General features: G+C 39.9%; 1 protein-coding gene across 1 annotated transcript; it reads right to left on the bottom strand.

Annotated features, from left to right (window-relative positions):
- Positions 1-458: 458 nt before the first annotated feature.
- LOC146619726 (uncharacterized) lies at positions 459-27,911 on the bottom strand. Its single transcript, XM_085369059.1, has 4 exons — positions 27,765-27,911; positions 24,931-25,316; positions 18,189-18,310; positions 459-1,161 (listed from the first exon to the last, which is right to left on the bottom strand). Exons 1-4 carry the CDS (start codon positions 27,773-27,775, stop codon positions 1,009-1,011), a joined length of 672 nt encoding a protein of 223 aa, XP_085225185.1. The 5' UTR covers positions 27,776-27,911; the 3' UTR covers positions 459-1,008.

Raw genomic sequence — 27,911 nt, 5'->3', positions numbered from 1 at the left:
TTGATGTCATCTTGTAGGAAACCATGTACACAGATAGTATTTGGTGGTATAACCCATTTTTGAGTTCTCTAGTGGAGATTGGAAGACTTGTATCTACTACTGCAGGAAGTTGGTTCAATATCATCTTGTGTTATGATTAAGGGTTTTTTGATAAAGTCTAAAAGATGCAGATGGTAAAATCTACTTGGGTGGGCTCAGTTCATTATCAGGTTGTGCTGTATATTATGTACCAATTGTTGTTAAAGTAGTCATGAAACACAGTGATAAAACATCAATTTTGCAGTTTTAGAAGACAACAAATTTCTATGCTATATATGTTTAGAAAACAAATGAAGATTCATACAGATGTCTCCTGCTATATATCAGTAACTTAAAAGTACCTTTTAAGGGATAATAATCCAGATTATAGATTCAAGAAAAACATAATACCCAATTCATTTGAGTTCTAAAATGCTGGTGTGCTGTCAATCTGCCACAAGTATTTTTAAAAACATGTTGGATACTGATGCAAGTCTGGTCCGGCTGATTCCTACAGAGGTCATGAGTCTGCTGCATGATGGCAATGAATGTGATGCAGGTGCAATTCCAAACCAAAGTCATCCATTTTGACAGATATTTTGACCTGGGGAGAACATAATCTTTGTACAAAAAAAAAATTGTATGGAAAGCTAGCGAAGTAAACGAGAAACTGTTCAAGGCACATTTGAATTTCCATAGGCGTCATTTTGCAGAGGCATATTAAGGTATTGCGACTGCCCCTGCCCACAAAGAATTGCAAAATCTTGCCTCTTTGGTAGCATCACAAAATCTTTGAGGCCATGACGGAAAAACATTGGTGCAAACACAAAAAAGGATTAGAGTTCCAGGAGACAAAAGCAGTCTTTTTTGCAAATGGAAAAGCAGAGAGTAGAGGCTAAAAATGAGTTCCCCCCCCAAAAAACGTAGATCCAAAAACAGTTAGTAAAAAAATGCTACATCTGCCGGGTTTCTAGGTCTACCACTCTCATTTTAAACCTGGGTGTCCTGGGTGTTTGTATTGCCTTGTATCCAAATCCATCGCCCAATCAGTATCAGCAGTAGGCCTACACAGATAAGGGTGACAGGCTCCTGGTGGATATGAGGCACTATGTTCGGCAGGAGAACAACCGGTCTAGGTGCCCTCTGGAACAGAAAGAACAGAGAGAAGAAGAGATATTTTAGTTAATGACAGTTATGCTTCATAGAATACACATGTGACTGCATTAAAATGTAACAAAAACCCAGTTATTGAAACAAAAGCTAACTCCTTGTTCTTACTAGAATATCTTGTTGTATATATGTGGGCTTATATAAAATCAACCCAATGCTCCATGAGTTGGTTAACAAGTCTGGTGTTACTTAACTTTGCTTCTTACTGAGTTATTTGACAACAACAACTCTGTTTGACATGTCTTAAATATTCACTTGAGAGCTTCTTGATGTGGAACTATAGACTAATCATTGTCTAATCAAGACAAAAAGGTAAGTATTTTAGGGTGAGGGTGCTTGATGCTAATCCTTGTGCAAGTAATTACCAAGAAAGTATTTATTGTATGCAGTTTTATATGCCTAAACTTAATAAAACGGTTAAACTGTTTTATTTAACAACATGTACAGTAAAAAAAAAATTATATCTACATGAAGAATTTGCATTAGCATTTGCATAGTGTGTTGCCATATCGCAAAATGTTCTGAGTGTGCAGTGATGTAGATCTAAAGCTCATGTAAACACCCTGTGATCACTTGACGTTTTAAATCAAAGGGGCAGACACCTACTGTATGTTTACGTCTACAGGAAGCATGTAAGTATAGTTCTCAACATCCTGCCACAACTCTCTTTTTACTCTCTCCATCTCCCGGTGTGAGTGCATTTTTGAATGTACGTGTTTATATAATAATAATAATGATAATAATAATGGATTTATATAGCGCTTTTCAAGGCACCCAAAGCGCTTTACAATACCACTATTCATTCACTCTCACATTCACACACTGGTGGAGGCAAGCTACAGTTGTAGCCACAGCTGGCCTTGGGCAGACTGACAGAGGCGAGGCTGCCATATCGCGCCATCGGCCCCTCCGGCCAACACCAGTAGGCGGTAGGGTAAAGTGTCTTGCCCAAGGACACAACGACCAGGACAGAGAGCCCGGGGATCGAACCGGCGACCTTCCGGTTACAGATACGCGTCCCAACCCCCTGAGCCACGGTCACCCCATATATGTATATGTCTTCTTATATTTTGGGTTCGTATGAAAGCTTCTGATCTTTCAAGTTCTGACTTTTTTAAAATCTTGTTTTATATGTTGCATGACAGCAGAATTTATACAGTTGATCACACTCTGAGAATATTAACTACCTTTACATGAGAGCATACATACACATTCCCAGAACAAGGAATGTGGTACTGTAACAAAAGCTGTCACAGTCCTTTCACTCCAGCACACTTTTAATTAACAGTAGCTAACCTGAAAGTTTGCTGCAGCCGATATTAGCAGCACTTCAAAAGCCCCATCTACTGCCCAATGCTGCCTGATAAACTTCATGTTACCATTTGAGAAAAGCCCACAGCAGATGTCAAACATTAATGCTGTATGTATTCTACAGTGACAATGAAATGGTTCAGTACAAGAATGTATTAAAATGGTAATTTAATGTTGCACTTCCATACAGTGGTGGAAAACCAAGCAAGATACAAAGATGTGAAACAGGAAAACCTCTAAGGTTAAGCTTAGGAAATGCCTGATACAGCAAGTGCCGAAATGCCAAGCACAACTGAAGATGATTGGTTTGATATAATCTGAGCACAGAAGATGTTTTAACAAACACATATTATGCAAACTGTTAAAATAATAAAATAAATAAATAAATACTAATGAAATTAGATATATTTGTCTTCTGTTACTGTTACATTTCATAGAGTTTCTCAACTTTTTTGTGAATGAGGGTGTGCTACTGTACTCCTAATTAGTTAATTGCTTTATAAACTGTTCAGTCAACTCTGCTAAAAAGAGAATTGTCAATACAGCGAGTAAATTAAGTACTGAACATGTCACCAATTTTCTATGTATTTCTAAATGTGCTGTTGAACACATGAAGAAAGGGAGGCGTAACAAAGCATGCAAAGTCATGACACCAGCTGAAATCTATTAGTAATTAGAAAGCAATCCTGCCAATTTTTGCAAATTAAAATCAGCTGCTTCAGTCCCAACTGATTGGCCTATAAAAAGGTCTCATTCCCAGGTGTTACACAAGAAACCGCTTGTGATTGATAAAGTTACTGAGCAGACCGTTGTAGCCTTGATGGTGCTGGTTACAAAAGAATTTCTAAACTACTGAAGGGTCCGGTGAGCACTGTTGGGGCCATAATGTGGAGTTGGAAAGAACATAATTTCACTGTGACGACCACAACCAGGTGCTCCCAGCAAGAAGAATGAAAAGAGTTATCAGAAGTGTTATTTAAGAGCTAAGGAACATATGTGGGGAGCTACAGGAAGATCTGAAATCAGCAGGTACAATTGTTTCAAAGACAAAACAATAAGTAATGCATTCAGCTGCCATGGCCTGTGTGCTCGTACACCACGCGAGACTCTATTGCTGAAGAATAAGCATGTTGAAGCATGTTTAAAGTTTGCTGAACAACATTAAGACAAGCCTGTGAAATACTGGGAGAATGTAGTCTGGTCAGATGAAACCAACATTAAACTCTTTGGATGCCGTAATACACACCACGTTTGGAGAAAATAGGGCACTGGATATCAACCCCAAAACAATTTCACATAACTGAAGTTTAGAGGTGGGAGCACCATGGTGTGGGGCTGTTTTTCAGCATACGGCACTGGCACGTAATTGAAGGAAGGTGGAATGGAAAAATGTACCAGGATATTGTGATTAAAAAAATCTGCAGCAATCTACCAGGATGATGATGATGATGATGATGTTGAAATGAGGGTGGACCTTTTTAGAAGGAAGATCGTCCCAAACACACTGCCAGGGAAACTCTCAGTTGTTATCAGGGATTCCCAGGGAATGGCTCACAGTAGTCCAATTCCTTGGAATCGTTATTTTGCCTGCCTATTGATCCCGCTTATCGGTTCTTGCAGTCTCGTTACATTTAGCTGATTTTAGTTTGTGTGTAGGAGGAAAATAGTGTTGCAGTCTGCAGCATAGATATAGACATTACTTTTTCTTTTTTTTTTTTATTGCACAAGGATGAGAGTGTGATGGTAAAGTGGAAACCGCTCCAGGACAGAAACAACTGCATTATACTTTTAACATAAGTTTGGCTCTTTGCAGGCACCTGTACAGACGGCATGCTAACGCTAAGCTAGCCAAGAGCCCAGGGTGATGTTAAAGCTGAGTAAATGCGGACCCCTGCACAGCACCGTGATAAAGTGAGCCATCATTTGTGGTGAAATCAGCCACACGTAAGCTCACACGTGTCTTCATTTGGATAGAGATTTGTGCTGGTGTGTAGGGCTGTAGCCTCAGGTTAATGCTGTTACATGGTAATTATGACACCTTTTAGAAATACATTTCCTTAGGAAACTGGTGATGTGTTCAATACTTATTTTACTTGCTGTAGCTCCAGTGACACATTCAAGCATTATCACAATGTCAAGCTGAATTTGCTCAAATTTTCTTTTTCAAATCATTAAAAAATAAAAGTTGAAGCAAACAAGCTGAAAGCTGAGTCTGGTTGGATTTTGGGTGCCCAGTCTTCTTGTCTGCATGTTATAACAGAAATCACCTGCCTTGTTTCACACTGTGCCCCTCAGCTGTGTCTATTTGTAACTCCTTGCCTCAGTCATCTAGATACACTTGGCAGGCTGTTGACTGAAACAGGTGTTTTCTTTTCTGTACAGTAACCCTGCAGCTGATCGCTCAGTGTCTTGGCCTCAGTCCATTTCTTCAGCAGCAGGAAGAGTAACTTTTCAGTAATAATCTCCCTGGTCAGTAGAACAGGAACACATCCTCAGGGTGGATGCTCAAAAAAAACCTCTCCCCAGAAACAACAAGGTTCCTGTTACTGTGGAAGGGGATCCCCACAATGAAAATTATGTAGTAACTTGTGTACACAGAAAGCCATTTTAGACAACAACAACAGAGACTTTAGCTACTTCACTCAGACACAATGTTGTGCAAGTTACTGAATGTATTTTCTTCACCCACTTTAAACCTATTTTAAGAATAAAACACCTGAGTAACTGAATCCTCTCTTATATAATTAACAGCTGGAAATTACAGCCACAACTACCCGGAGTAGCTAACAGTGGATGGTTTTGGTTGAAATGCAGCTTTCAGGTGTGAGTTTTAATGAGTTCCGTACAAAATGTTTGCTTAAACTGCCATACATGAATAATTTAAAGAGCAGCTAAGGAATTTACAAGGGTAGGAAGAATCTTTTTTTCTTTTCCCTCACGTTGTGGCATTAAGCCTTTCAGATTTAGCCCGGATGGACAGACTGTGCAACATCATCCAGATATCCGCTGGCACAAAATAATGCTGCCTGCCCCAGGCCACACTGTACTCTGAAAAACAGGATCTTTACAGATGCAACAGGGATATAAAAGCTGTGTGGTTTAATTTGAAAAGTGAGCCAAAAGCCACAGAAGCCTCTAATGCCAGAGGAGGAAACAGGTGAGGGGAACACTAGTTAACCCTGAAATGAATCACAATGTGCTTCTAATTCCACATCTGACTAAACAAAGAAGCAAGTTAGATGACCAAAGAGCTAGCAGAATGCTTATTTGAAGAAGACATGACCCTGATTTTTTTACACTGAAACAGTTATGGCAGGTGAAGGTAATGGGGTATAGCTTGTCAACCGTAGGGTTAGTTCTGGCAGGCAAATCACGGGTACCAGCTGATAACATTCCTAGAGCTAATCTCATACAGGTTGGTGTGCCATTTAAGATATCTATGCATATAGTTTCTGTAGTTGGGGTGGCTGTAGCTCAGCAGGTAATCTGCTAATCGGAAGGTTGCTAGTTTAATCCCTGGTTGCTCTAGTTTGTGTGCCAAATATCCGACAAGATATTAAGAGCCTGGATTGTTGGAACACCCAAGTTGCTCTCCATCCAATGCATCCTTTGTGAATGTTTCTTAGATAGGAAGCACGTGTATAGAAAAAGGTGCTTATGCGAATGAGACAAGTTATATCAAGTGCTTTGACCCCTTAGGTACTGTAGAAAAGTGCTATAAAAGAACTGATCCATTTGCCACTTACATCCCAGCTAATGCTCTCCCCACTTGAGGCTTTCCCTGTGTGGGTATAGAAGGGTGGGAAGGCCACAGAACATAGCAGTGGTGCCAAATATAAATTGCTGTAGATGGAAATAACAATCCCACTTTACTAACATCTCCTGACAGAAATGCTCTCAAATGGTAACGGCAATCTGGAGACAATCGCTTGGAAGGTGTTAACATTATATCTGTTAAATATTATCCTGTTAGCATTGTGGTGCTAGCATTTGGGTTCAAGTACCCTTGTGAATAGCTTCACAGAGCTGGTGGGACTGAAGACTAAGTTTTATTATCTGTCAGTGGTTTAAATCAAATTCACCATGACAGAGGGGGAAAAAAATTGCACATCTGGAAAAACATCTTATTCTGACAGGACATGTGATACTTTTTCTTCCTTTGTGGATTTTTCCTCCAGTAATCATCACTTTATGAACTTTTTAACTTTAAATCAACAATTCAGCTACACCAGTGTAGGAAGTAGCCGATCACCGGCAGAGAGTCAATACAGTAAGACTGATTTCTCTAAGGCTCAGTTTCCCTGAATGTCATCAGGGGACTGTTGTATTTGGCAGGAAAGTGAAGAGTAAATTCTCCACATGTTGATTTTTTTGGCAATTTAGTTTCATCTCCGCAACCTGAACGTCTGCCATTACTATATATCAAGACTCTTGTCTTGAGTGAAGTTAATACCCATTAATTCAGCCTCCCCTTTCATTTGGCATCAAAAATTGGCGTCTCACATCACACATTACCATTAGAGCTTTGCCTTTGTTTATAGTAGAATATTACACTGGATTTCAACCCGAATAAGAACTTTTGTAAAAGCAATAAAGAGTTGCAATTTTCCTTCGGCAACTTATTTTCTCTAGGCCTTCAGAGATGTTATTATACCTTCTTGTTATGGAAACAGTGAGATTATTATTATTATTGTTAATTTGCTTGCAGCAATGTTTATCATGTTGCACATTAGAGACTTGTCTCTCCTCAAAGCAGCGTTGGAACACAGACACAAGGTTTGTGGGTTTTTGTTTTGTTTTTTTTGCTTTAGTTGGCAGCGTTTCTGCGCTCTTTCGTCACCTCACCAACCACTGTAATGATTTGACTGTCATGATGGTCTTCAGCTTGCAGAGTAAGGGAAGGGCTCCTGTTGGCAGATGTATGGGTCTCATGACGCAAAGCAATCTTACTGAAAGCTTTTTTCATTATAACGTTTTATTTAATGGTCCATTGATGTCTAGATACTATTATAATATATTAGCTGTTTTTGGTACACTGAAGAACATGGGTTATGTGGTTTATCAAAACCAGTGCAATGAAAAACAGGGAAGCTCAATAGGAACTGCTTGGATTCACAGCATGTGAATTTATTCCAAATTAAGGATTTGGATTAATTTCATATCCTGATCAAAAAGGCCAAAATGCCACTTCTGAATGACCTTCCAAATCACAGTATGTGCTGATCTATAGTCATGCTTGGCTGCAAATGAAAGCTGAGAAACTATGAATGACAACATAACAGGAGGATGTGGTGTACCTGAGAGGAGCCTGTATGCAGACTATCTAAAACCACCTCTCATTGTTATCAAATTAACTGCATCTAAGCTATAATTAGAACTGGACTAATAATACTTTATTTGATAACATGCATGCTGGAAGTTTCTTTACTTCATAGATTTCAAAGAAATAGTCTGCCGTTTTGGCAAACAGACTTGTTTGCTTTCTTGCTGGCAGTTTGATGAGAAGATCTCAGTGTCATGTCCATGCTTTGAGTATGAGAGCAGAACGTTTTTAGCTTTGCTTATGATAAAGAACAGCAAACAGTGCTTTACAATATCACACATTAACATGTTTTAACTACTTTCTTTTGCTGTTTTAACATTACTGTAAATCCAGGGATAAACCAATAAACATCTTAAATCAGAAACACTGTGTATAGGGTTGATCTGTTACTCTGGACGATTGGTTGTATTTCACAGTCCGTATAAGAGGTTTGAATTGCACTGCAATCAGAAGCAGATGTATTCCTTTAGCTGACAAACTGCGGGCCGAGAGACTGACATGAAGCCAAAACCAGTTTCCCAAAAAACGTTTCATTTTCAAGCTTACTGTATACCTCAGGATTACAGAAAGGAAACACGCACATGCACACCCAGACACACATTGGTAATTCTCTAATAGTTTCCTCATTTGAACTCTTACCTCAAATAACCTCATCCTTCATCTGAGAATAGAAAACCTGCTGCCACAAATCATTTTCCTGCTGTCACTGCAACTCTGCAGGCTCCTAACAAGTAATTCAAACAGCACGTGCAAACACACGAAGGTACCGTGTACAGTGCATGCATTTTCCCGCACACACCCACAGTAATTGCTAGCGGGATGTAACAGCAGGCAAACTGTGACAAAGATGCCAAAGGACGAAAAGCCAAACTTTCACAAAAACAGATTCAGAAAGGCAGGAAGTCAGCCAATCATCGGCAATTCACCAGTCAGGCATTTAATCAGTAAAAAAACAGAATTCAGCCCATCAGTCAAACAAGATGATACAATTCATCTACTTAGAGATAAAACAGTTTATCACAATTACTGCAGATTCTTTCATGTTTGCACAGTGAATTATTTTGGTCTGTTTGTTTTGGGAAGCCACAGGTAAATGAATCCTTTACTGTTAACATCGTGCCTTTCTGCCAGTTTTAGAGCACTAAAGGAGATTTGAAGTCGAAGATTCCCCACTGGCTTTTGAATGCAGCATATTTAAAAACCTTTGCAGTGTTACCATGACACTGAGAAATATTAAAAGTTGACAAGATGCACTTTGGATCCAGAAATCTAAAAATTGTGGATGCAAAAGGTGATGCGAATGAAAAGACAGCCAAGTTGTGCGCATTCTGCAAGTGATTGTTTCTGCCCAAAGTCTTTGAAGACAGACATCTCTGATGCAAGGGTTTTTAAGTTTCTCATCTTTCTATCTTGCTCTTCTTCTTGCCTCGTTCCTTTCACAGTGGAAACATTGAGTCAGCCACTTCCAAAGAGCTCGTGTGATTTTATTTGGTTACCACAACTTACTATGCTGCTTCTCAAAAATAGCTTTCAAAACAAGGCTACACTTTCAACCACACACATACACACACTGATGCACACAATGCAAAATGACTCAGGTTTTGCTACATTATTTTTCTATCTACTATTACCATCTCTGTGGTGTCTGTGCCACTTTGAATTAAAGTGTTTTTCTTTTCTTTTTCAGTTGTCTCTCTTTTTTTAAAAAAAAAAAAGCTTTAAAACAAAAATATGCCATGGGTCTTACATGCATGCTATAGCTTCACTTAATCACATACCATTGCTAAAATAAATGTAAAATTTAAGTTCTGAATGCAAAAGTACTGCAACCAAGTATTAACAAGTTCCTGTTCCTGTAAAAGATGTCTTTACTGTCAGCTTGAACATCTACTCATTGATCTTGCACAATCTGTCCAAACTGACATTCATAGAGTTGCACTGGGAAATATGCATAATAACGGCTACAAATACTTGCATAACAATGCCCAACTCTTGCTACTGAGTTGTGTCATGGTCCTGGGCCATGTGGGCCCAGTATTCTTAGTTCCTTGTATTTTTGTATTTCGTTCCTTATTTAGGCCATGTTTTCTGAGTTGCCCTGTTGTGTTGTTCCCTAAGTGTTTTCCCTTCATGGCTTTTACCCCCTGTGTGCCCCTCTGTGTATCTGTGAGCCCTCGTCTCTCCTTATGTTTTATTCCATGTTTCCCCTGCCCATTATGTCTAAGTTCTCCCCGTGCTCTCTCTCCCCCCTGTGTGCCCTCTATGTATTTATGAGCCCTCGTCTCCCTTTGTGGTTGTTTCATGTTTCCCCAGCCCGTTATGTCTGTGTTTTCCCCGTGCTCTCTCTCCTCCTGTCTGAACCTCTGTGCCTGTACATGTCATGTTCAGTTCACCCCGCCCTGTCTCGTTATGATTATCAGTGTCACCTGTGTTCCCCGTGTGTGCCCACTTTCCTCGTTTACCCTCTGTGTATTTCTGTCTGAGTCTCCCTCTGTTCGGCGTCGCGTTCTCCCTCATGCTGTGTGTGATTCCCCCGTGTTTCCTGGTGAGCTTTATGTTAGTTTTTCCCAGTTTAGTTTTGTATCTCCTATTATCTTTTGTCAGCAATAAAGCTGCTTTTTGAGTTCATCCCCGTGTGTGTGAGTTTTGCATTTTGGGTCCTCCTCCTGCCTGCCACACAGCCGAGCCATGACAAGTTGAAAGATTTAATTTTTTTTCTGTGTACTTTTTCTGTGTGTACTTGAATAATGGGTGAAAGGTTGGGGTGTTCTGAATACCATTCTTTTGAGGGCTTTAGAGAGGTGGTGGTATTCAGAAACAAATAGTTACCATAACATTAATTCACCATTGTCGCTATATTTACAAGTAAAATTATTCCTCTGAGAGAAAGCTCGAAGCACCAGATTGGGTGAACATCACAGTGATGCAGTTCTCTGCTATCTCACTCGAGAAACGGAGGGAAAGCTGTGCTAGCATTGACCTAGAGATTTTATGTTATCCTGAGTGGGGTAAATATTGATAAAAGGCCATGATAAGTTGCCAAATCTTGCAGTAATAAAGTAAACTGAGATGTGGTGTTGACTGCCATGACTGAGAGAAATAGGTGATTATGCATTTATAAAGATTTATATTAGAAACCTGAAATTAGTCAATATTTCAAATGAGTCAATAGTGAAATATTTGAAGCCCCCAAATAGAAAAAAAATGTATTGATGCTGAAATAACTTTCCTCTCTCAGTGACTACTGTCCTAGTTTCTTTGAAACTTTGAGACATCAAAGTTCCTTCCGTTACAATAGCTGACAGCAGAAATTGATAATGGTGTTTAAGTTCAGAAAACGCCTTTAACAAAACAACTGTTCAGCTAGCAGGCCATAAACAGGCAGAACCTACGGCAGGCACTGTGTAGTCACAGAAACAGGCAAACCTAGATGGTTAAGCAAGGGTTAAAAATATTGTCCTGCCCTTTGTCTTTCATACACACTCAATCACTCTCTCACACACACACAAATACAAGCAGCCAGCCAGTGACACCCAACTGGTCCAGAGTGTTCCTCAGAGTTATTTCTGTCTTCAGGACAAAGGCTTGTACCTCTTACTGAAAGACAGTGTGTGTTGGGAGTTTCTGTAAGTGTGTGTGTGTGTGTGTGTGTGTGTGTGTGTTTGTTTGGACAGGATAATTAGACCTTGTGCTTTGCTCCCTTAGAGTTCTGTAACCGCAGGTTTGAGCCATAATGAATCTACACTGTCACGGACACTGGGCTGTCGCACCACACACACACACAAACACACATGGGCATGGACACCATTTTGGGCATGTTCACAGAAGTCTGAAAACAAACATGCACACATTGTGTAAATGTTTGACAGAGACAGAGAGACAGATATAAAGACAGGGAGGAAGAGAGAGAGAGAGATTGGATGGATTAACTGAGGGCAAAGGAGAAAAAGCTAAGTGTGTGGAAGATTACTAAAAAAACAAATGCTTACTCATTACATTTGAGATTATACACTGCTGCATATGTTTTCCAGCAAAATAATTAACCACTATAATATAGTATGGTTGCATGGTATGTTACAGTAGTAAGTGCTTTTCAAACTTCTCAGGCAGTAAAGTGAACTAAACCCAGAGTCTGTGTCAGTGTAGCGTCTCTGTGAGTCACTCTGCAGTCTGAAGTGAGGCAGACTGTTTCTTATCCTTCAGGCATCTCTTAGGCTTCAGGCAATGAAGTCGAATAAAGCTCTTCTGTCAACCTTAGCAATGCTGGCAGCTAAGTGTTCAAAAGTAATGTGATACGGGCTGATAATAATGTTTTTCATTTTGAAGCTAAAAACATAATAAATTCCCCTATTAAGTATAAAATTTTGTTAACTGGATCCTGTTTTCATAGATATTTCAAGACACCTTTGGATCAGTGACTCGCAATCCTAAATTGAGGAGTGCCAAAGAAGCAGGGTTGTGAGATGAATCTAAACAGGGTGGTTGGATGTGTCATTAGTTTTCCTGATCATAACCCAGAGGTCTGGACAGCTTCAAGCTCAACTGTTGACCTGGTGGTAAGAGTTTAAGTTCATTCTAATCTTTCTTATAACTGTTATAATGTTTCACACACGACCAGAAACGTAATTCTAATAACTATAGAAGAAAAGAGCATATCAGCAAAGTCACATAAGGATAGATCATCTTGGAACCGTGATTTACCAAATGTGACAATCCGTGTACCATGTACCAAATTTTGTGGCATTGTAATTAAAAACTGTTTGGAAATTTTGGTAAAAAAACAAACAAAATGTCAGCATTTTAGATCCGCTGGAAGAAAAGTTAGAGGCCCATCAACATTAGTAGAAATCATTCTCTGTGGAGCACGTAAATGTGCAGAAAAGAAGACTGATAATTTGATCTTATATTTTTAGATGGTTTTATTGGATCAGTAGAGATCCAAAAATGTATGTGAAATAATGCAACTTGAAGAAATGCTCACAGCCGGCTTGGCATTTTTGAGTTAAGGAAGCTGGAAGTGAAAACTGTTTTAGTTTTAAGGAGCAACAGGTCAAAAGGGTGTAGGGTTGCAGGCAGTCACACCACATGCTTTAATCACCTCAGTTCAACCCTTGTCTAGCCCGGCTGTACTGGAGCCAGATGATTCATCATTTACTGCTGTGTCGGTTTGATTACGGTGTAAAGTTCGTGGCAGTGCTGAAGACTTCTTATATTTTCTTGTATTCAGAAATCTTCCTAAAGTTCAACTCTCCAGGTCACTTCAAGGATGCAGTCCCACCAGGATATCTCAACGCAGACACAGCCACTCACAAACACTCAGATAAGACATAAGAAACCTGAGGGATGTGAGAGAACATCTGTTGAGAATTTGCTTTCTGAATTACACGAGAATGGAGTGCCATTTGAGTTCACCGGGTTGAACAGGTGACTCATAATGCAATAAGGCTATTTTAGAGCCTGCATGTCTTCCCCCTGCTCGCTCCCAGCTTTCCTGTCATAATAAAGGCTTTAAAAAAACCATAAAAAGAATGCTAAATGTAAAACTTCAATATTTGAAGTGGTAATAATTCACATTATTCAGATAGATGGATTTAATTATCTTTAAAAAATGTCTTGTTGCTGACCTTCTGAAAATGTAAGTATTTTGAGTGACCAGTAGGACGTACTATGAAGCATGCTCAACATAGCCAGGATTTCTTTGTATCAGCTGGCTTGAAAAAGTCTAAAATCTAGTCAGAGAAAACTGGTATCACAATGGTGGTTATCGGATTTGTTTGTTAACTCGGGCTTTCTGCTTTAGGCTCTTAGTGCGCTCACATAAAGCAAAGCTTCTGATGGGTCATTTGACTCTTCTGCGCAAAATAGATCAACTGAGCACGAGGTGCTACAAGAGGAACGGGTGATAGATATCTATAAAGAACAGAAATAATATAACAGTAAAATACAACCCTGCAGCTGCAAAGTAGACAAGAGAATTACGCTGCAGAAAATCATTAATTTTATGAATTAATTGTCATCACAAACTCACAGTGGTAGAAAAATATATCAACATGAGTTCATATGTTTATTTTACTTCTTGGTGCACTCAGATGTTTATTTCTAATGTTGAAACTTAATGCTTTTAAGGTTGATCAGTGTACTCTTATTTCAGCTACTGTTCTGTTTCATAAAGATGCATCGACAGATAGCCCGATCTTTTTGTAAACCGCATATTTCTTGTAAGACTGCTTTCATACTCTCATCCTTGCAAAACTGCAAGATAACTATGATTAAAAACTGGAAAAAAGATCTCTGACAATCATTTCTCACCAGTTTCACTGAAACTTGAGCAGTTTCTCTTTCACTGTTTATTACAGCTGAATTTCCTTTTCCTTTTTGTAGTTACCATCATATTACACTGAAATCTGTATGACCTGAGGTTTTGTAATTGCATGCAATTTTTTAAATTAGCTATAGCTCAAGTAGATTAAACAGCACTTCACTCAAGATGACCTCCTTGTATGCTTTCTTTAGTGGATAAAATCCAGACATCAGAAGTGTGCCTGTGTCGCAGTCCTGGTTTTTGGAAACTAGAGCTAATCAAAATGCGCACTGTTGTCTCAATATGTGGGATGAAAGGCGAGGGATTAAAACTGTGCAATCACCCATAAAGTGAGAAACCTGGTCAACCTTATGTGTAACCACACATGTGCATTTATACACTGCAGCATCAACACCTGGCAAGAGAACAAGGAACAAGTCTCCACGTTCCTCTTTTCTCCGTCTCATTATTGTTCTACAGCAAGAACAAACACACCTGCACTTACTTTCTGGATGATTCTGCAACCACGTTCACAGATGATTTCCCACTAAGACACACTGGAAAAAAAACACACACGCGCACACCTATCTCTTCCTGTCTTCCACAGCAGTGCGATAGTGTGACAAGGTGTTGAGTCACAGCCTTAACTCATTTTGTTCTCACATGTATCCAGCCTCTTTGTGTTTAAGTTTGTTTCGAAGCCGTTGAGGCCATGGCAGGCTCACGCCACTGACGCTTATCACGTACTAAATCCCAGCTCGTGGGACTGTTCACATATGGACTAAATTAAATACTTTCCCCGACGTTAGTGCACTGAGTTGTAATACTGTAATCTGTTAAGCTCTTGAGTTCAACCAGTCTCACCTACCTTAGTGAAAACAGCATAGTGACATATTTTATTAAGGCAGATGGAGTTAATTCATCAAAAAAAAAACAAATAAAGGTAAATGAAGGCTTTCACTTTATCTCGTTAGCACTTACATTACAGGCTGGGTGCTGACATATTGTTTGGTGATGCTGGCTATAAAACTAAAGGGGCTGGAGGCCACTGTTCATGAGGAAGTACTTTTTGTATTATGTATGTTTCAGATGTTTATCCATCCATTCGCTTCCGCTTATCCTTTTCAGGGTCGCGGGGGATGCTGGAGCCTATCCCAGCTGTCATAGGGCGAGAGGCGGGATACACCCTGGACAGGTCGCCAGTCTGTCGCAGGGCTAACACATAGGGACAGACAACCATTCGCATTCACATTCACTCCCACATTCACAGCTAGTGGCAATTTGGATTATCCAATTAACCTATCCCCACAAGCTGCATGTCTTTGGACGGTGGGAGGAAGCCGGAGTACCCGGAGGGAACCCACGCAAACACGGGGAGAACATGCAAACTCCACACAGAAAGACCCCAGCCTGATGGTGGAATTGAACTCAGGACCTTCTTGCTGTGTGGCTACCCACTGTGCCACCGTGCTGCCTTGTTTCAGATGTTATGAAACAAAAACTACAACATGGGTGTGTCAAGGCTATATACAGTCTGTCTTTTACCACAAGCACTGCATATTCCTTCATTCAACTATAAATCTCCACACATGTGTGGCATTAATATATGACTTAATGAACCGATCAGTCTTACTAAAGTGGGCTATAGTAAGCTAATACTTTTGAGGAACATATAGAATCAGTCCCACAAACTACAGGTCACTTTAACATCAGTAATTTAAAATGTTGATTAAACTGACTGATCGAAAAGTCAGTGTGTTTATTTCTTTAAGAGCAAAAAAACCCCTCCCAAACTGATAGTTATATCATAAAGGTATCTACATGCAATAGAACTAACATAGCCTTTACTTTTTTTAACATTAAAAAATGCAACTTTATGTCACTTACATATATGTAAAAGTAAACTATATTCTGCCTCATTGGGTATCGCATCCTGAGCTCCTTTGTTTGGGCCTTTAATCAGTCACAGTGCCTTACGTTTAACGTTTGACCTTCCTGTGCAAGCTACGTAAGCTTCAGTGCTTCAGTGCAACTGCCAGTTAGCCGAGTAGATTAGGGTGAACGATCACAATGTCAGGACAGTGGATAACATCCCCAGCCTATTTCTTTGTAAGTTTGTTAAGTTACCTAACACACATGCGCTCACTTTCTGGTTGGTTCTGCAATCAAGATAACGGAGGCACTAAAATACACACACGTTCCAAACTTGTGTGACAAGGTGCTGAGTCAGAGCCTGTACTCTGCTTTCCTCACCATCTTCAGCACTGAATAATGGAAATTGCTCACAGAGGATGTGAGAAACACCAGCTTTTTTACTGCTTTTTTACTGAAAACATTCCAAAATCATGACTCCCGTAGCTGAGTAACTGTATGGTCAGTGATTACAGCACTGGCTAATTTAGGTTTGTTTAGTGTGTGGGGGAGGAAACCTAAACATTAGAATGCTGAGAAATATTAACAAATGTTGAAAAATAATTTTTTAATCATTGATTTCTACATTTGTGCTTGTTTATATTACTAATGCATTAGCAGTTTACACGGCTGAATCTCTAATACGTAAGCACAGGGTCACTAGAGATCAGATATATGAGTTGGTTAGGAAAAAATGCAGAAGCAAAGTTGCAGAAAAGGTTCACTCTATTCCTGTTTGCAGCTCATTAGTTACACAGACAAAAAAAACACTCAGTGAGTGAAGCAGATTTCTCATGCATCAAAAGACTCGAATGGAGACTTGCAGCTTTGTAACTGTTAAGCTTTTGACACTGAGGGAGTGTTTTAAGCTCCTTACTGAGATATAATAGGCCTGTCATGCATTTTTCTTGACTTCTATTTTTTAACCCATTTCTGTGATGAGATTAAAGTGAATTTAAACTAGATCATGTTTTCTCCTCGCTTCCTCTCTGTCTTCCCAAAGCTCCAGTCAGCTCTTTGATAGAGGAGTAAATAAAGCCGGAGTGATGCAATATGCCGAAATATTGCCAAGGAAAAGGAGCCAAGAGGAAATTAAGTCTGATTACAACTTCACCATTCACAGGATTTATACTCCCAAGAATAATATGAACGTCTCTTTAGCAGAGCAATAGTCAGAATACTGCAACTGCAATCTCATGGAACAAGTACCGAAGCAAGCAAGGTGATAGGAATTTTCTTAAACCTGTATTTTTTGTGTGTGATTTGGCCTAAAGGGTATATAGTAGGAAGTTTCAAGAATACTGTAACTGAGAGGCTAGAGCAGCATAGCATGCAGAAAATATTTAACATCTCAAATGCGATATATATTAATAAACTGAAAAAGCTCTGATGAATTTCACCTTCGGCATTTACAAATACATCTATGTAACATATGTGTTTTCGTGTGCTGCATAATGAACTTCTTTCACTCTCCCCACATTAAAAGGTCAATTTGTATCACAAGGTTTATTTTTGTTTCTTTTCAACTTCTGTAAACATTGCTTTCCTCTCTCTACGCTTAACCTATCCATCACCTGCTCCTGCACTGTTGAGGTTTTTCTATCATTAGGCTGTTTTCCTGTTTTTTGGTATGTTTTTTAACTACAGTGGTAACTGTGGCATCTGGATTTTCTGCAGATTCAGGCTGTCTGTTCGTGTAATACTTTGATCACAGGTCTTTTTATTTTTATCAACCAAAGCAGAGTGGAAATGACCAGCTGCTAAGAGACTCTGATCACACACACACACACACATTTTGTCCTGTTTTTTTTTTCCTTTCTTGTTTCCTGCCCTGCTGAACATGTGGTTCATTTCAGCAGCATCCAGCTGCAAATCTGGATTCACAGAGAAACACTGAATGAAAAAGGCAATTTTCCAACAGCCTATATATTTTTGAGTTGCTGAGATGAGATGATTTGGCAAAAGTCGTTTATATCCTTTAGTTAATGGCAGTCTTGTCTGTCAGCTGATCAGCTTCACTACCACAGCTGCAGGGTGTTCAGCCTTCTGGTCAAGAGATGTAAAAATGTATCCTGCTGCAGGCTGGTTTTAACACACATATGACTTCTTTCTCTCTCTCACGCACACACAGAAATAGTGTCAGTGATCACTAACCCTTTGCAATAGGAGATGATTATACTCGTCTCCTATTCGTCTGAGCTGTTGTCCGAATGTCTCTGCCTGCATGTCCCCTGCTGCGTTTTGCTGCCACGTCCTAGAGGGGCTGGGTGACGGATCTGCAACACAAAGTAAAAAGAAAACATGCCATCTTTGCATATGATGATCAGGTAAACAACTGTTATACATCCTGCGTGTCAGTTCCAGGGTGCAACAGCATTAACTCACATGATCTTTCATTACATTTCTGAAGAGGTTAAATGCTCAAAACTTATCCACCGAGACAAAATATGTGTTTATTTATGCTTCATATAAGTGAAGCATAACCAAAAAGTATTTGGAGCTTTATTTGTGGTTAGGGGTTCAGACTTGAAAACACTGTGAAACTTCAGCACAAAGATATTTGAAATATGACTTGTAAGATTAAGAGAAACCACAAAGGAACACAGAAACCGAGCGCATGTATTTACATAGCTTTACATACGAGGTGTTTCAAAATGGCGGCTCTCTGATCGTAACTTATGTTAACAATAGGTTGCCCAGAAAGAAAATAAAGTCCTTTTGGGCATCACCGGGCACATGGCTCAGACTGTGGTTACACCAAATTCACTGCAGCCAAGCTAAGTTCCTTTGAACTTGATTCACTTGTTGATATTGAATCTTTAAAAAAAAAAACATGAACAGATGTAACAGAAAAGCACTGTAACTCAAACCTTCATCGTTTTTTTTTTGTTGTTGTTGTTGTTGTTTTGGAGAAAATCATATGTGATGTGCATGTTCGGCTTTCCCGCCAATCCATGACTGCTTTTATCAAAAAAACACACCAATAAACTCCTTTTAATGGTAAAATTTTGAAGAAACTATACGACAGACAAAGAAGAAAAACAATCAGAGTGTGATTCATAAAGTGAGACTCCTTTGGTTTTGACCCAGTTCAGTTTATTTGATGTTATAATCGATGCATGCTCACAGTGACATAATAAAAACCCCAGAGGAGATGTAAATCAGGGTACTTATTCAACGAGGTGAGACAGAATAGGTAAATGACAAACATATTTGTTAATTATTAACAGTAGAGAAGGTTATCAGACACATTTAGTGCACTTTGAGTGCTTCATGGTGTTACAGTTGCCAGCTGACCAGGATGAGGAAAAGTGCGAGTGCGTTCATGTGTCAGTGCGCGTGAATGTGTGTTTTCGTGGTTAATCTGTTAGATTTTCAGTCTGAACTACAATACGATTATGAAAGGCTCTGACCTCTTACCGATCTCCGCTTATGACTCATGCACGCCATTATGAAACCCAGACTTAATATTTCTCACATCCTCTGATATTGACGAGACCAATACAGCAATCAATCCATCAAGCTGCTGACTGCAGCATCAGCAAGAGGGATTTTAATGGCGATATGGGCAAGGAGCTACGCTACAATGCCTCAAAGTGTAATAAATGCTGAGTAATCACTGAATCTCACTGATTTATTCGGGTTTGGAAGCTACGAACGGTGCAGGTAGGCGATGCCAGGATGCTCAAGACATCAAATAATGAATTTTAAAACACAAAACAAGAACTCCTATGAAGTTTTGCATATGTTACTTGTTTCCTCCTTTCAAAGATTTCTGTACTGACGTCCAAGATGCTTTTAAGTAACACTGCATGTACTTAGCGGGTTAAATACTGTATCATGCACGAGGACTTACTTTATCAGGATGTTCCTTTGACAATGACCACAATAACCAAAACGACAGTTATACATAGTATACATGATGATACTGATTTTGTATAGGAGCAGTTCTAAGACATCAACCTGGCTGCTGTAATGCAATCTGCTGACAACCGATTTTGGCTCATAATCCACAGTTTGCTCATGCCGAAGGGCATTCAGTTAAAAAGCAAAAAACAAATGCCAGCAAACAGTCGCATCTTAGGTCAAAAGAGTACCAGAGTAACCTGAATAAATAGTGAATTCCTCTAACAGACAGTAAGTCGGCTTTGTGCAGCTCAGTAACTTGAATTTCAGCTAAAGTTTATTTGTAAGATCAAAGCCTCAGACAAAATCTATCTTTGTTCCATCCAGCCCTGAGGTTGTATTATAATTAGACTGTGTTAAGGACAAAAACTCACAAGAGGCATCTGTTTTGCTCTAAAACTGAAGAAACCTGACTGCACTGCGAGTGTGATCTTCCTGCTGCTGCAGGAGGAAGTACTGCGATGTCGAGCAGCAACAACAAGATAAACAGATCTTCCTTAAGCCCCTGCACCATATCTAACACACAAACAAGTTAGCAATCTTGATAAGTGAGACTTTTGTGTGTGATTGGGGGGACAATGTGTAACTTATTGCACAAGTCAGTTTGTGTTTATTGGTCCTATCTTGCAAATGCAGTGGACTGATTGAGATGCAAGTTACTGTCTGCATCTTACAAAAGACCTGAAGCCTATTTTGGCTACTAAACACACATACTGAGTCCTTTTTTGAGTGGCTTACTTAATAAACAACACGTAACCACACACATGGACTGCTCTGTTTTGACTGCTATCTTGTCTGTCTGGCTTCAGTGAAAGAGAATAAAAGAGACACAAGGCAATCAGCAAAGCTACTCGCTGCTATTATGAAAAAGAATAGCGACACATACAAAGCAGAGAATATGCTCAGGTTTTCAGAAGTTTTATTTCAGCCTTAGGAGATTACTTTGATATTTACAAAAAAATAAAACCCCATTGTGTTTAGAAAAACAAATTGAAGGATTAAAGCTGAGATGTAAACAGAGAGGGTTAGACTGTAATGTAACGTAACCGCACAATTTTACCAGTCTGAGCAAAACAAATAGGTTTATTCTCATTAAGATGACAGAACAGCATTATTCCATAGAAGATTTATTTGCCTTCCACTGCAGCAACACTGTGAAGGCATTTACTCTGTTAGTACTTTTATCTGTTTTTTTTTTTTTTTTGCCAAGTTTTAACCTCCTGGCAAAATTTTGTTTGTTACCAAGCAACAGGATGGGCAACTTTAGCCAACAGCATCACAGCTAAAAGTATGAGCCTTCTGTTTCTAAGCTGTGCTGATGTAAACAAGACAACTGGAGCACTATTTTAGACCAGTGATGCTGGAGGTGGCAGTTCTTTCATTTCTGTTTGGGATTGAAATAAACAGAAAACAATAAAAATAGGATCCAGGCTGTGATAACCGATAAAAACATTTTGGGGAATCCCTCAATGTATGCTCAAAACCGTTGGTCATAAAATTGCTGTGGGAGTATACACTAAATATTTAACGTTTAATGAGCATCTAAATACAACGGTGGCACGAATGATTTGTAATGAGTTTGTGGTATAGAGATTAAAAAATAATATTGGCACAACATTTTAATGTCCACATTTGAAAATGTGTTTATATGATGATATAATCTAAGCTCATAACTTGCACTTCCTGTTTTATAATATTTAAAACTTTATCTGCTTTCATCTTTTATTATGGCAATTTGAATTTCATTTTAAGCTCTTTGGATAAGTTAAACAGCTTCTACTTCTACTTTAGTATCAACTGAACATTCTAATTAACAGCTAACTGACATGTATTTAGTTACTTTACACCTCAATCGATATATTAATTCCATAAAAAGGGAAATACATAAATTCTTAGTAACAACCTGCTAGCATCCTGAAGGCCTCAAATACTGCTGTTACCGGTATGTTTGCAGAGGACATATGGATAAAGGTACTAGCAATAAGGGCCTCAATCCACACTCATCAGATATGCTATATGAACAAAAGTACCAGGCCACCTACTCAGTACACCTGCTGGAGCTGCTCGGCCATGGAAACCCATGCCGTGAAGCTCTGCAGTTATTGAGTCAGCAAAGAGTTGGTGACTTTTACACACTATGCACCACTGCCTTTGGTGACCCTGCTATGTAACTTTATGTGGCTGAATTGCTGTGGTTCCTGCACGCTTTCACTTTGCAATAATACCACTTACAGCTGATCATGCAATATCTAGGAGGGAAGACATTTCAAACTGACTTGTAGAGGTGGCATCAACGTAAGCTCTTTAAAACGATTCATTCTTTCACAAATGTTTGTAAAAGCAGGCTACATGGTTTGGTTAGGTGCATGCTTTTGTGCACCTGTACCAATGAGACAGAAAACACCTGGATTCAAAGATTAAGAGGTGTGGTCCAATACTTTTAGTGTCACATTTAAACACACTCGGTAAGCCTTATGTTTCAGCATACTAAATTAATGTTGAGAAGGGACAAAGTTCTTCATCTTTAACTCAGTGTAACCGAGTACTTTTGATGCCTAAACCTAACCAACAAGAGTCCAACACCAAATGGACACCTTTTCTGCAACAACAGCAGCATCTGAGGAGCAACAGTATTTCACACTGTGGAATGGTATAACCTGAGTCTGCATCAATGCTGATGGAGGCTAAAGTATGACACGAAATTGGTGCAGTTTGGAGAATCAACATGTAGTTCAGCTTATACACATTTTTTTTTAGCAGAATGCAACCCTAGACTATCTAAAACACAACCTGACCTTAACCTTAGTTTATGAATCCTAGAACTGAGCATGTTCTTTGTCAACTTCTGCAATATAATGGGTGAGAGGTGGATCTGACTGTGAAACCCGGGGACACCACATGCTCACTGTCATCCACACTTATGATTGACTTATTATTTATAATCAATAAGATTATCCAGGATGAACACTTTTCTTTTTTACTCCAGTAATGACAGTTTACAAAAACTAACTTTATTTTTTATAAATGTGTCCTAAACCAGCAATTACCCCATTGGGTAAGTCTCTTCTGAGGTTGAAGAGCAAAAGAGCTGAGGCCTATTTTCCCACATAGGCTTTTATACTTTACAACTACAAGTTTATTGCCAACCTTCAGTTGCACCCCTACTGGCCATTAAACAGAATGCAGCTTTAAGGTACTTCTGTGTTGTCACTTTTCAAAGCAGGAAACTTCAGCCATCTTTAATACTGTTAAAGCATGCAAACACAGCCCACTTAAATGTGACCAACCAATACTACTTGGACTACAAACTGAAACCAGAAAGATTCCATTACCAAATATCATGCTCAGCCATTGCTCAATGTTTGTGTGTTTCACATCTGCATTTCACCTGCAAGTTTGCTAAGTGATACTTAGCGAACGCTAAATAATGCTTACTTTGAGGAGTCAAGAGTCTTTAAGAGTACAGACTCAATTATCATTATGAAATACTGATACATTATGACTCTTTCACATCATTTTAAGTTTGACTAATAAAAGTGTATATAAATCTGACATCCATTACGCGTGGCAGTAACGATGATGTCAGTAGAAATGTGTTTCTTTAGGTTCACTGACAGGTTCCTACATTGTGTGTGGAATAGTACACACATGCACACATTCCTGGGCATGGCCCTGTTAGTCTAGCCATGAGTCAGGACAACGTCTGAAACAAACCAACATCAGCAGGATTAACAACTCCTAACAGAAACATGGTACAGAATGGTCATCACGCATTACACCATTATGTGTTTGTCTCCCTCAAACCACCAATGTGAAGATGAAAATGACAAACCCTTACAGAGTAAGGGTGGGATTAAGACTTTGAAAACTAATGTGAATACAAGTTGTCACCGTTTCTGCTTTTTTTTTATGGGTTTTTTTGTTTTGTTTTTTGCAAAACAAAATCACACATCCAACCTATTGGATCCACCTTTGTCCACAATGTTATAACTATCACTCACCCTTTGTATAAACAAGTCAACAGTTTCCTTTTAAATTAAACCTGAGAATGTTATTCAAATGTATCCTGCAGGTTTTAGAAAGGTTTTACACACTCGAAGGCAGCAGGCATTACTCGCCAGAAAAACAAAGTACTACTACAGTGGAATGAAAACAGAGAAGCAGCAGAAGTGGATTTAGCAGCATGGAGGAGTCATTAGTGTGTTTTATATAAGCATGTTTCCACCTGGATTTGTTGGATTTCTCTTCAAGGGCAAACAGAGTAGCACATGCAGAGTATTAGTCAATAAACCAGAATCTCAAAAACAAAAAAGCAACAGCCTTACTCATGTGAGAATAGCAAGCATAGCACATCAAGGTAGTGGAAAAACGGCTCTCTTTCATGACTAAGCTCTAGAGTGAGAAAGGGGTGAAAACAAACACATCTTAAGTATGAAACTAGATATAAAAACATCCTAAGTATGTTTTTGTTCATCTTTTCACTATCATTGGTAACACTCAACACCACCGACCGCCCAAAGCCCCAAATCTTTGATAGAGGAAACGTGAGGGAACTAGTTGTAGACTCCTATCTAGTTTCCTATTAAGCTGCATACCCACACAGCCGTCTTACGTCCAGGGTAGTCTTTATTGACTGAGTCAGGTCAAACTTTCACCCACACCTATAACAGTATTAGCAGTGCGTTTAGGCATTTAGACAAATTCCTACACTTTAATTTGCATTCTTTATTGTGAGCATGAAAATTGTACTGTGTGCATGTCCTCTTTTACCATCTACAACAACAGCAACATCATGACGAAAGGCGCAAGGCGAGAAACACCTTTACCGTAATGTGAAGTACAGCCACCTTACATTACCAAATGGAGTTCCTGCATCTCGGTTTGTCACTCCATCACTTGGGAAACGACTTTACAAAAAGACACCTGAACATCTTCCACGTGCGTGCACTCACATTAATGCGGGAGTTATACATGAAGAGTCTGTGCTCACCGTGTTGCGTGCCCGGTCCTTCACCGTGCACCTCACCCATGCGCTGCAGGGCGTGTATTAGCACCTGTCCGGTGAGGCTCGGGGTCTGTATCGCTTTGTCAGACATCACTGGCTTCGGGGAGAGCGGGGAGCTTGGCAATGAGTCGCAGTCAGAGGAAAAATATCCACTGGAGGAACGGCGAGGGAAGCGGAATATCGTCCGGCTCTGAAAAACGTCAAAGCTCTTCGGGGTTCTGCACCAGGAAGGCGAATCCGGTTCTCCTCCTCCGGTAGAGCCGCGGTTTAAACGGGACGTTTGCGCTCCTGTGGCACCGACAGGTGGTAGATCTCCTCCGCTGGCCTCCGATGCTGTTACTGCGGTCGAGCCATCGGACGAATTTGGTGGTCTGTTGAATGAACAGAGCGGCACCGTCAGTTTGGCTGGTCATCCCTGTGCTCAAACAGCCAACAGCCTCTCGCTGTTGTTTCGTCTGGAGTTTCAGGCGCACGTATTCCAGCGATCCGCTGGCAGGACGTGACTCTGTTTCCAAATATCCCATCAGAACTGCGGGACTTCTGTCACTTAACTTAATTTTACACACGCGCCAACTTTTTTTCTCTCCTTTTTTTGCCAAATCATAGCAGATGTAACGTGCTAACAATAAGTGACTTTTATGAAACGGTACTGTATTGTAACTTACTTCTCTGTGTAGCTGAAACTCAGATAAGCACAGGGAGTTCAGGAGCGAGTGTTTGGCTGTGCGCTGAGCGTGTTCCTGCTCTGTGGCCCAGGTTTCCTGTCCAACTGGCTGCCCGGTGCGCCTCCATTGTTTGAAAATAAATTAGCTGATTGCGGCACATCTCTGTTTGCCTGATAGGAAAAGCATGAGGAAGCCCCAGAGTGACTTCAGCTGCGTCACAGAGAAACAGCCAGAAATAAATGCGCCGCAACAGACCGCAATCAGCCTGCATATCAGCATTTTCAAATAAGTAAAATATAACAATCTTGAATTTCTCACATCGGTGCTTATTAGCAGTTAATAAAGGGATTTGTGAAATCAAGTTCACTCAAGTAGTCTACTGGTTTCTGCAAAGTCAGTTTATTTAAGGTGATTTGCGCTGAGATAACAACGATTTACACATGTGCCATTTTCCGTTTGGATTACTGAGCTTCAGACTCTCAATGTGACAGTCTTACAAAACAAAATCATGAAAATGATGTTTTGTTGCGGCACTTCCTGTTTGTCCAGAATAAACTGCAGCTTCCTCGGCCCACGAATCCCCCGCTGTAATGACCTGTAGTGCAAGGCGTCTGCCAAAATGAAATTCTAGGCAGACATTTTTTTTATTCGCCGGTATTCGCGCTTTTATTTCGCACATCTCTAATGTAAATATTCATCATAGCGTTGCTTTTAGAGGAGCAGAGGAGGAGCGACAACTGTGTGAACCGGGCGCGATGGCCGTACTTCAACCATATGAAAATTTTTACTTTCCTTGTGGGTTTCAGTACCGATCCGAGCGCCTCCGGAGACAGTTTGCGCACTAGAGAAATAACAGTGACACGTTCGTGCGGCTACTACGCCAAGAGGGAAACAACACAGTGGGAAGGAAGAAAAATCCGCAAAGCCGGTACGAGAACACTAACTCGGTGTGTTTTATGTAGGTGCAACAGGGCAGAAGATGTAAGAAAATTCGCTCGGCGACACGTCTGCACCGAAACTTTATGAACACAAAGAGGTTTCCGTGTCTTCGTGGGTGACGGCTGACATTATCATCGGATAGAAGAAAGTGACCTCTCGGTTAACATATTAGGTTTCACTTAACTATTAAAACACAAACAGCAAAATAGCTGAGCGGCCGTGTGCGCGTACGGCTTTACTCGCTATCCCTCGCATGGTTATCTGCAAAACCAAGTGGTGTCGTGCGCCATCTCCAGTCCTGGGAGTCTCATAGTAGCATGCCCAAACATATCCATTAGTGTCCGTAATTGCCCATTATCACAAGAATTAATGGGAGAAAAGTTCAAGCCAACTAGCCGGAGTGGATAAAAATCTCCCACGCGGGCGTCATCGCCTGACAGTAGCCGTTAAGTAGAAACGCGGACGAACTCTTTAACCTCCCTTAACAAGGGAAAGATGAAACAAAAAAACAAACAAAAAAAATCAGCTCTTCTGAGGAGTTTAAATGGAGAATTGTCGCTTAAATCCTCAACCCACTGAGCGTGTGCTTATTTCTTGAAAGAAGTTGTCGTCACTCTATCGAGCAAATAAAACGCATGTTTTTCCCCTCTCTGCATCCCTGGGGACACCGGCATTGACAGCATCTCCTTTACAGTCAACACAACCGATGTCGGGTGAAACCAGACGTTCACCCGTCTACAGAGTTAGCAGATTAATAAGCTGAACTCGAGCCAGCGCGCCGCGTTGCCAAATATACCGGCGGAGTCAGAGGGTCGCTGCAAAATTCACACCCAAATCCAGATTAATGTAAAAGAAGAAAGTCCCATCAAACACGGGACGGTCGTTTCAAACACCCACTGCACTACTTTGTTAATTGCTTTAGTAACCACTTAGTAGACATGCGTGGGAAGAGCACCTTTGTTTAAAACACCTTTTAAACAAAAATGTCTTCATGGTGATTGCAGTGACATTTCACAATAATATGAATAATTCAAATTTAGATCTACTGATTTCTAGATTTTTCCACAAATCTACCAATATACTAGGCAGGTGTCGGCTGTTTGCAACGTGACACCTGACACAGCGACTGAAACATCTAAAGAGCACGTTTGTAAAGATTTGTGTATTTTTTTTAAGTAACACACATATTTTTTGGAGCCCGTCCTTAAAACTCACCTTGAATGCATTTCAGGATCGTGCCTCTGAGTACATAATCCAAGTAGAGCTTAAAAAAGTAACATGAAAACACAACAAAAAAGAATGAAGTGTTTTAATCAGTCTGCAAACCTGTAAACAAACTCAACCCTTTGTTTGCTTCCTCTC

The sequence above is a fragment of the Diplotaxodon limnothrissa genome, linkage group LG13 (genome assembly GCF_057381915.1).
Source record: "Diplotaxodon limnothrissa isolate DT_005_m linkage group LG13, D_limnothrissa_male_GT1.1, whole genome shotgun sequence".
Lineage (NCBI taxonomy): Eukaryota > Metazoa > Chordata > Actinopteri > Cichliformes > Cichlidae > Diplotaxodon > Diplotaxodon limnothrissa.
The sequence above is the reverse complement of the archived record's forward strand: the minus strand, read 5'-3'. Positions and strand labels throughout refer to the sequence as shown.

Excerpts from the sequence above, each read along its gene's own strand:
- LOC146619726 (XM_085369059.1), bottom strand. Across the intron at positions 18,311-24,930 it reads AGGACCGGGCACGCAACACG|ATCCGTCACCCAGCCCCTCT; the intron begins GTGAGCACAGAC and ends TTTGTGTTGCAG. Across the intron at positions 1,162-18,188 it reads ATCATCTCCTATTGCAAAGG|AGGGCACCTAGACCGGTTGT; the intron begins GTTAGTGATCAC and ends TTTCTGTTCCAG.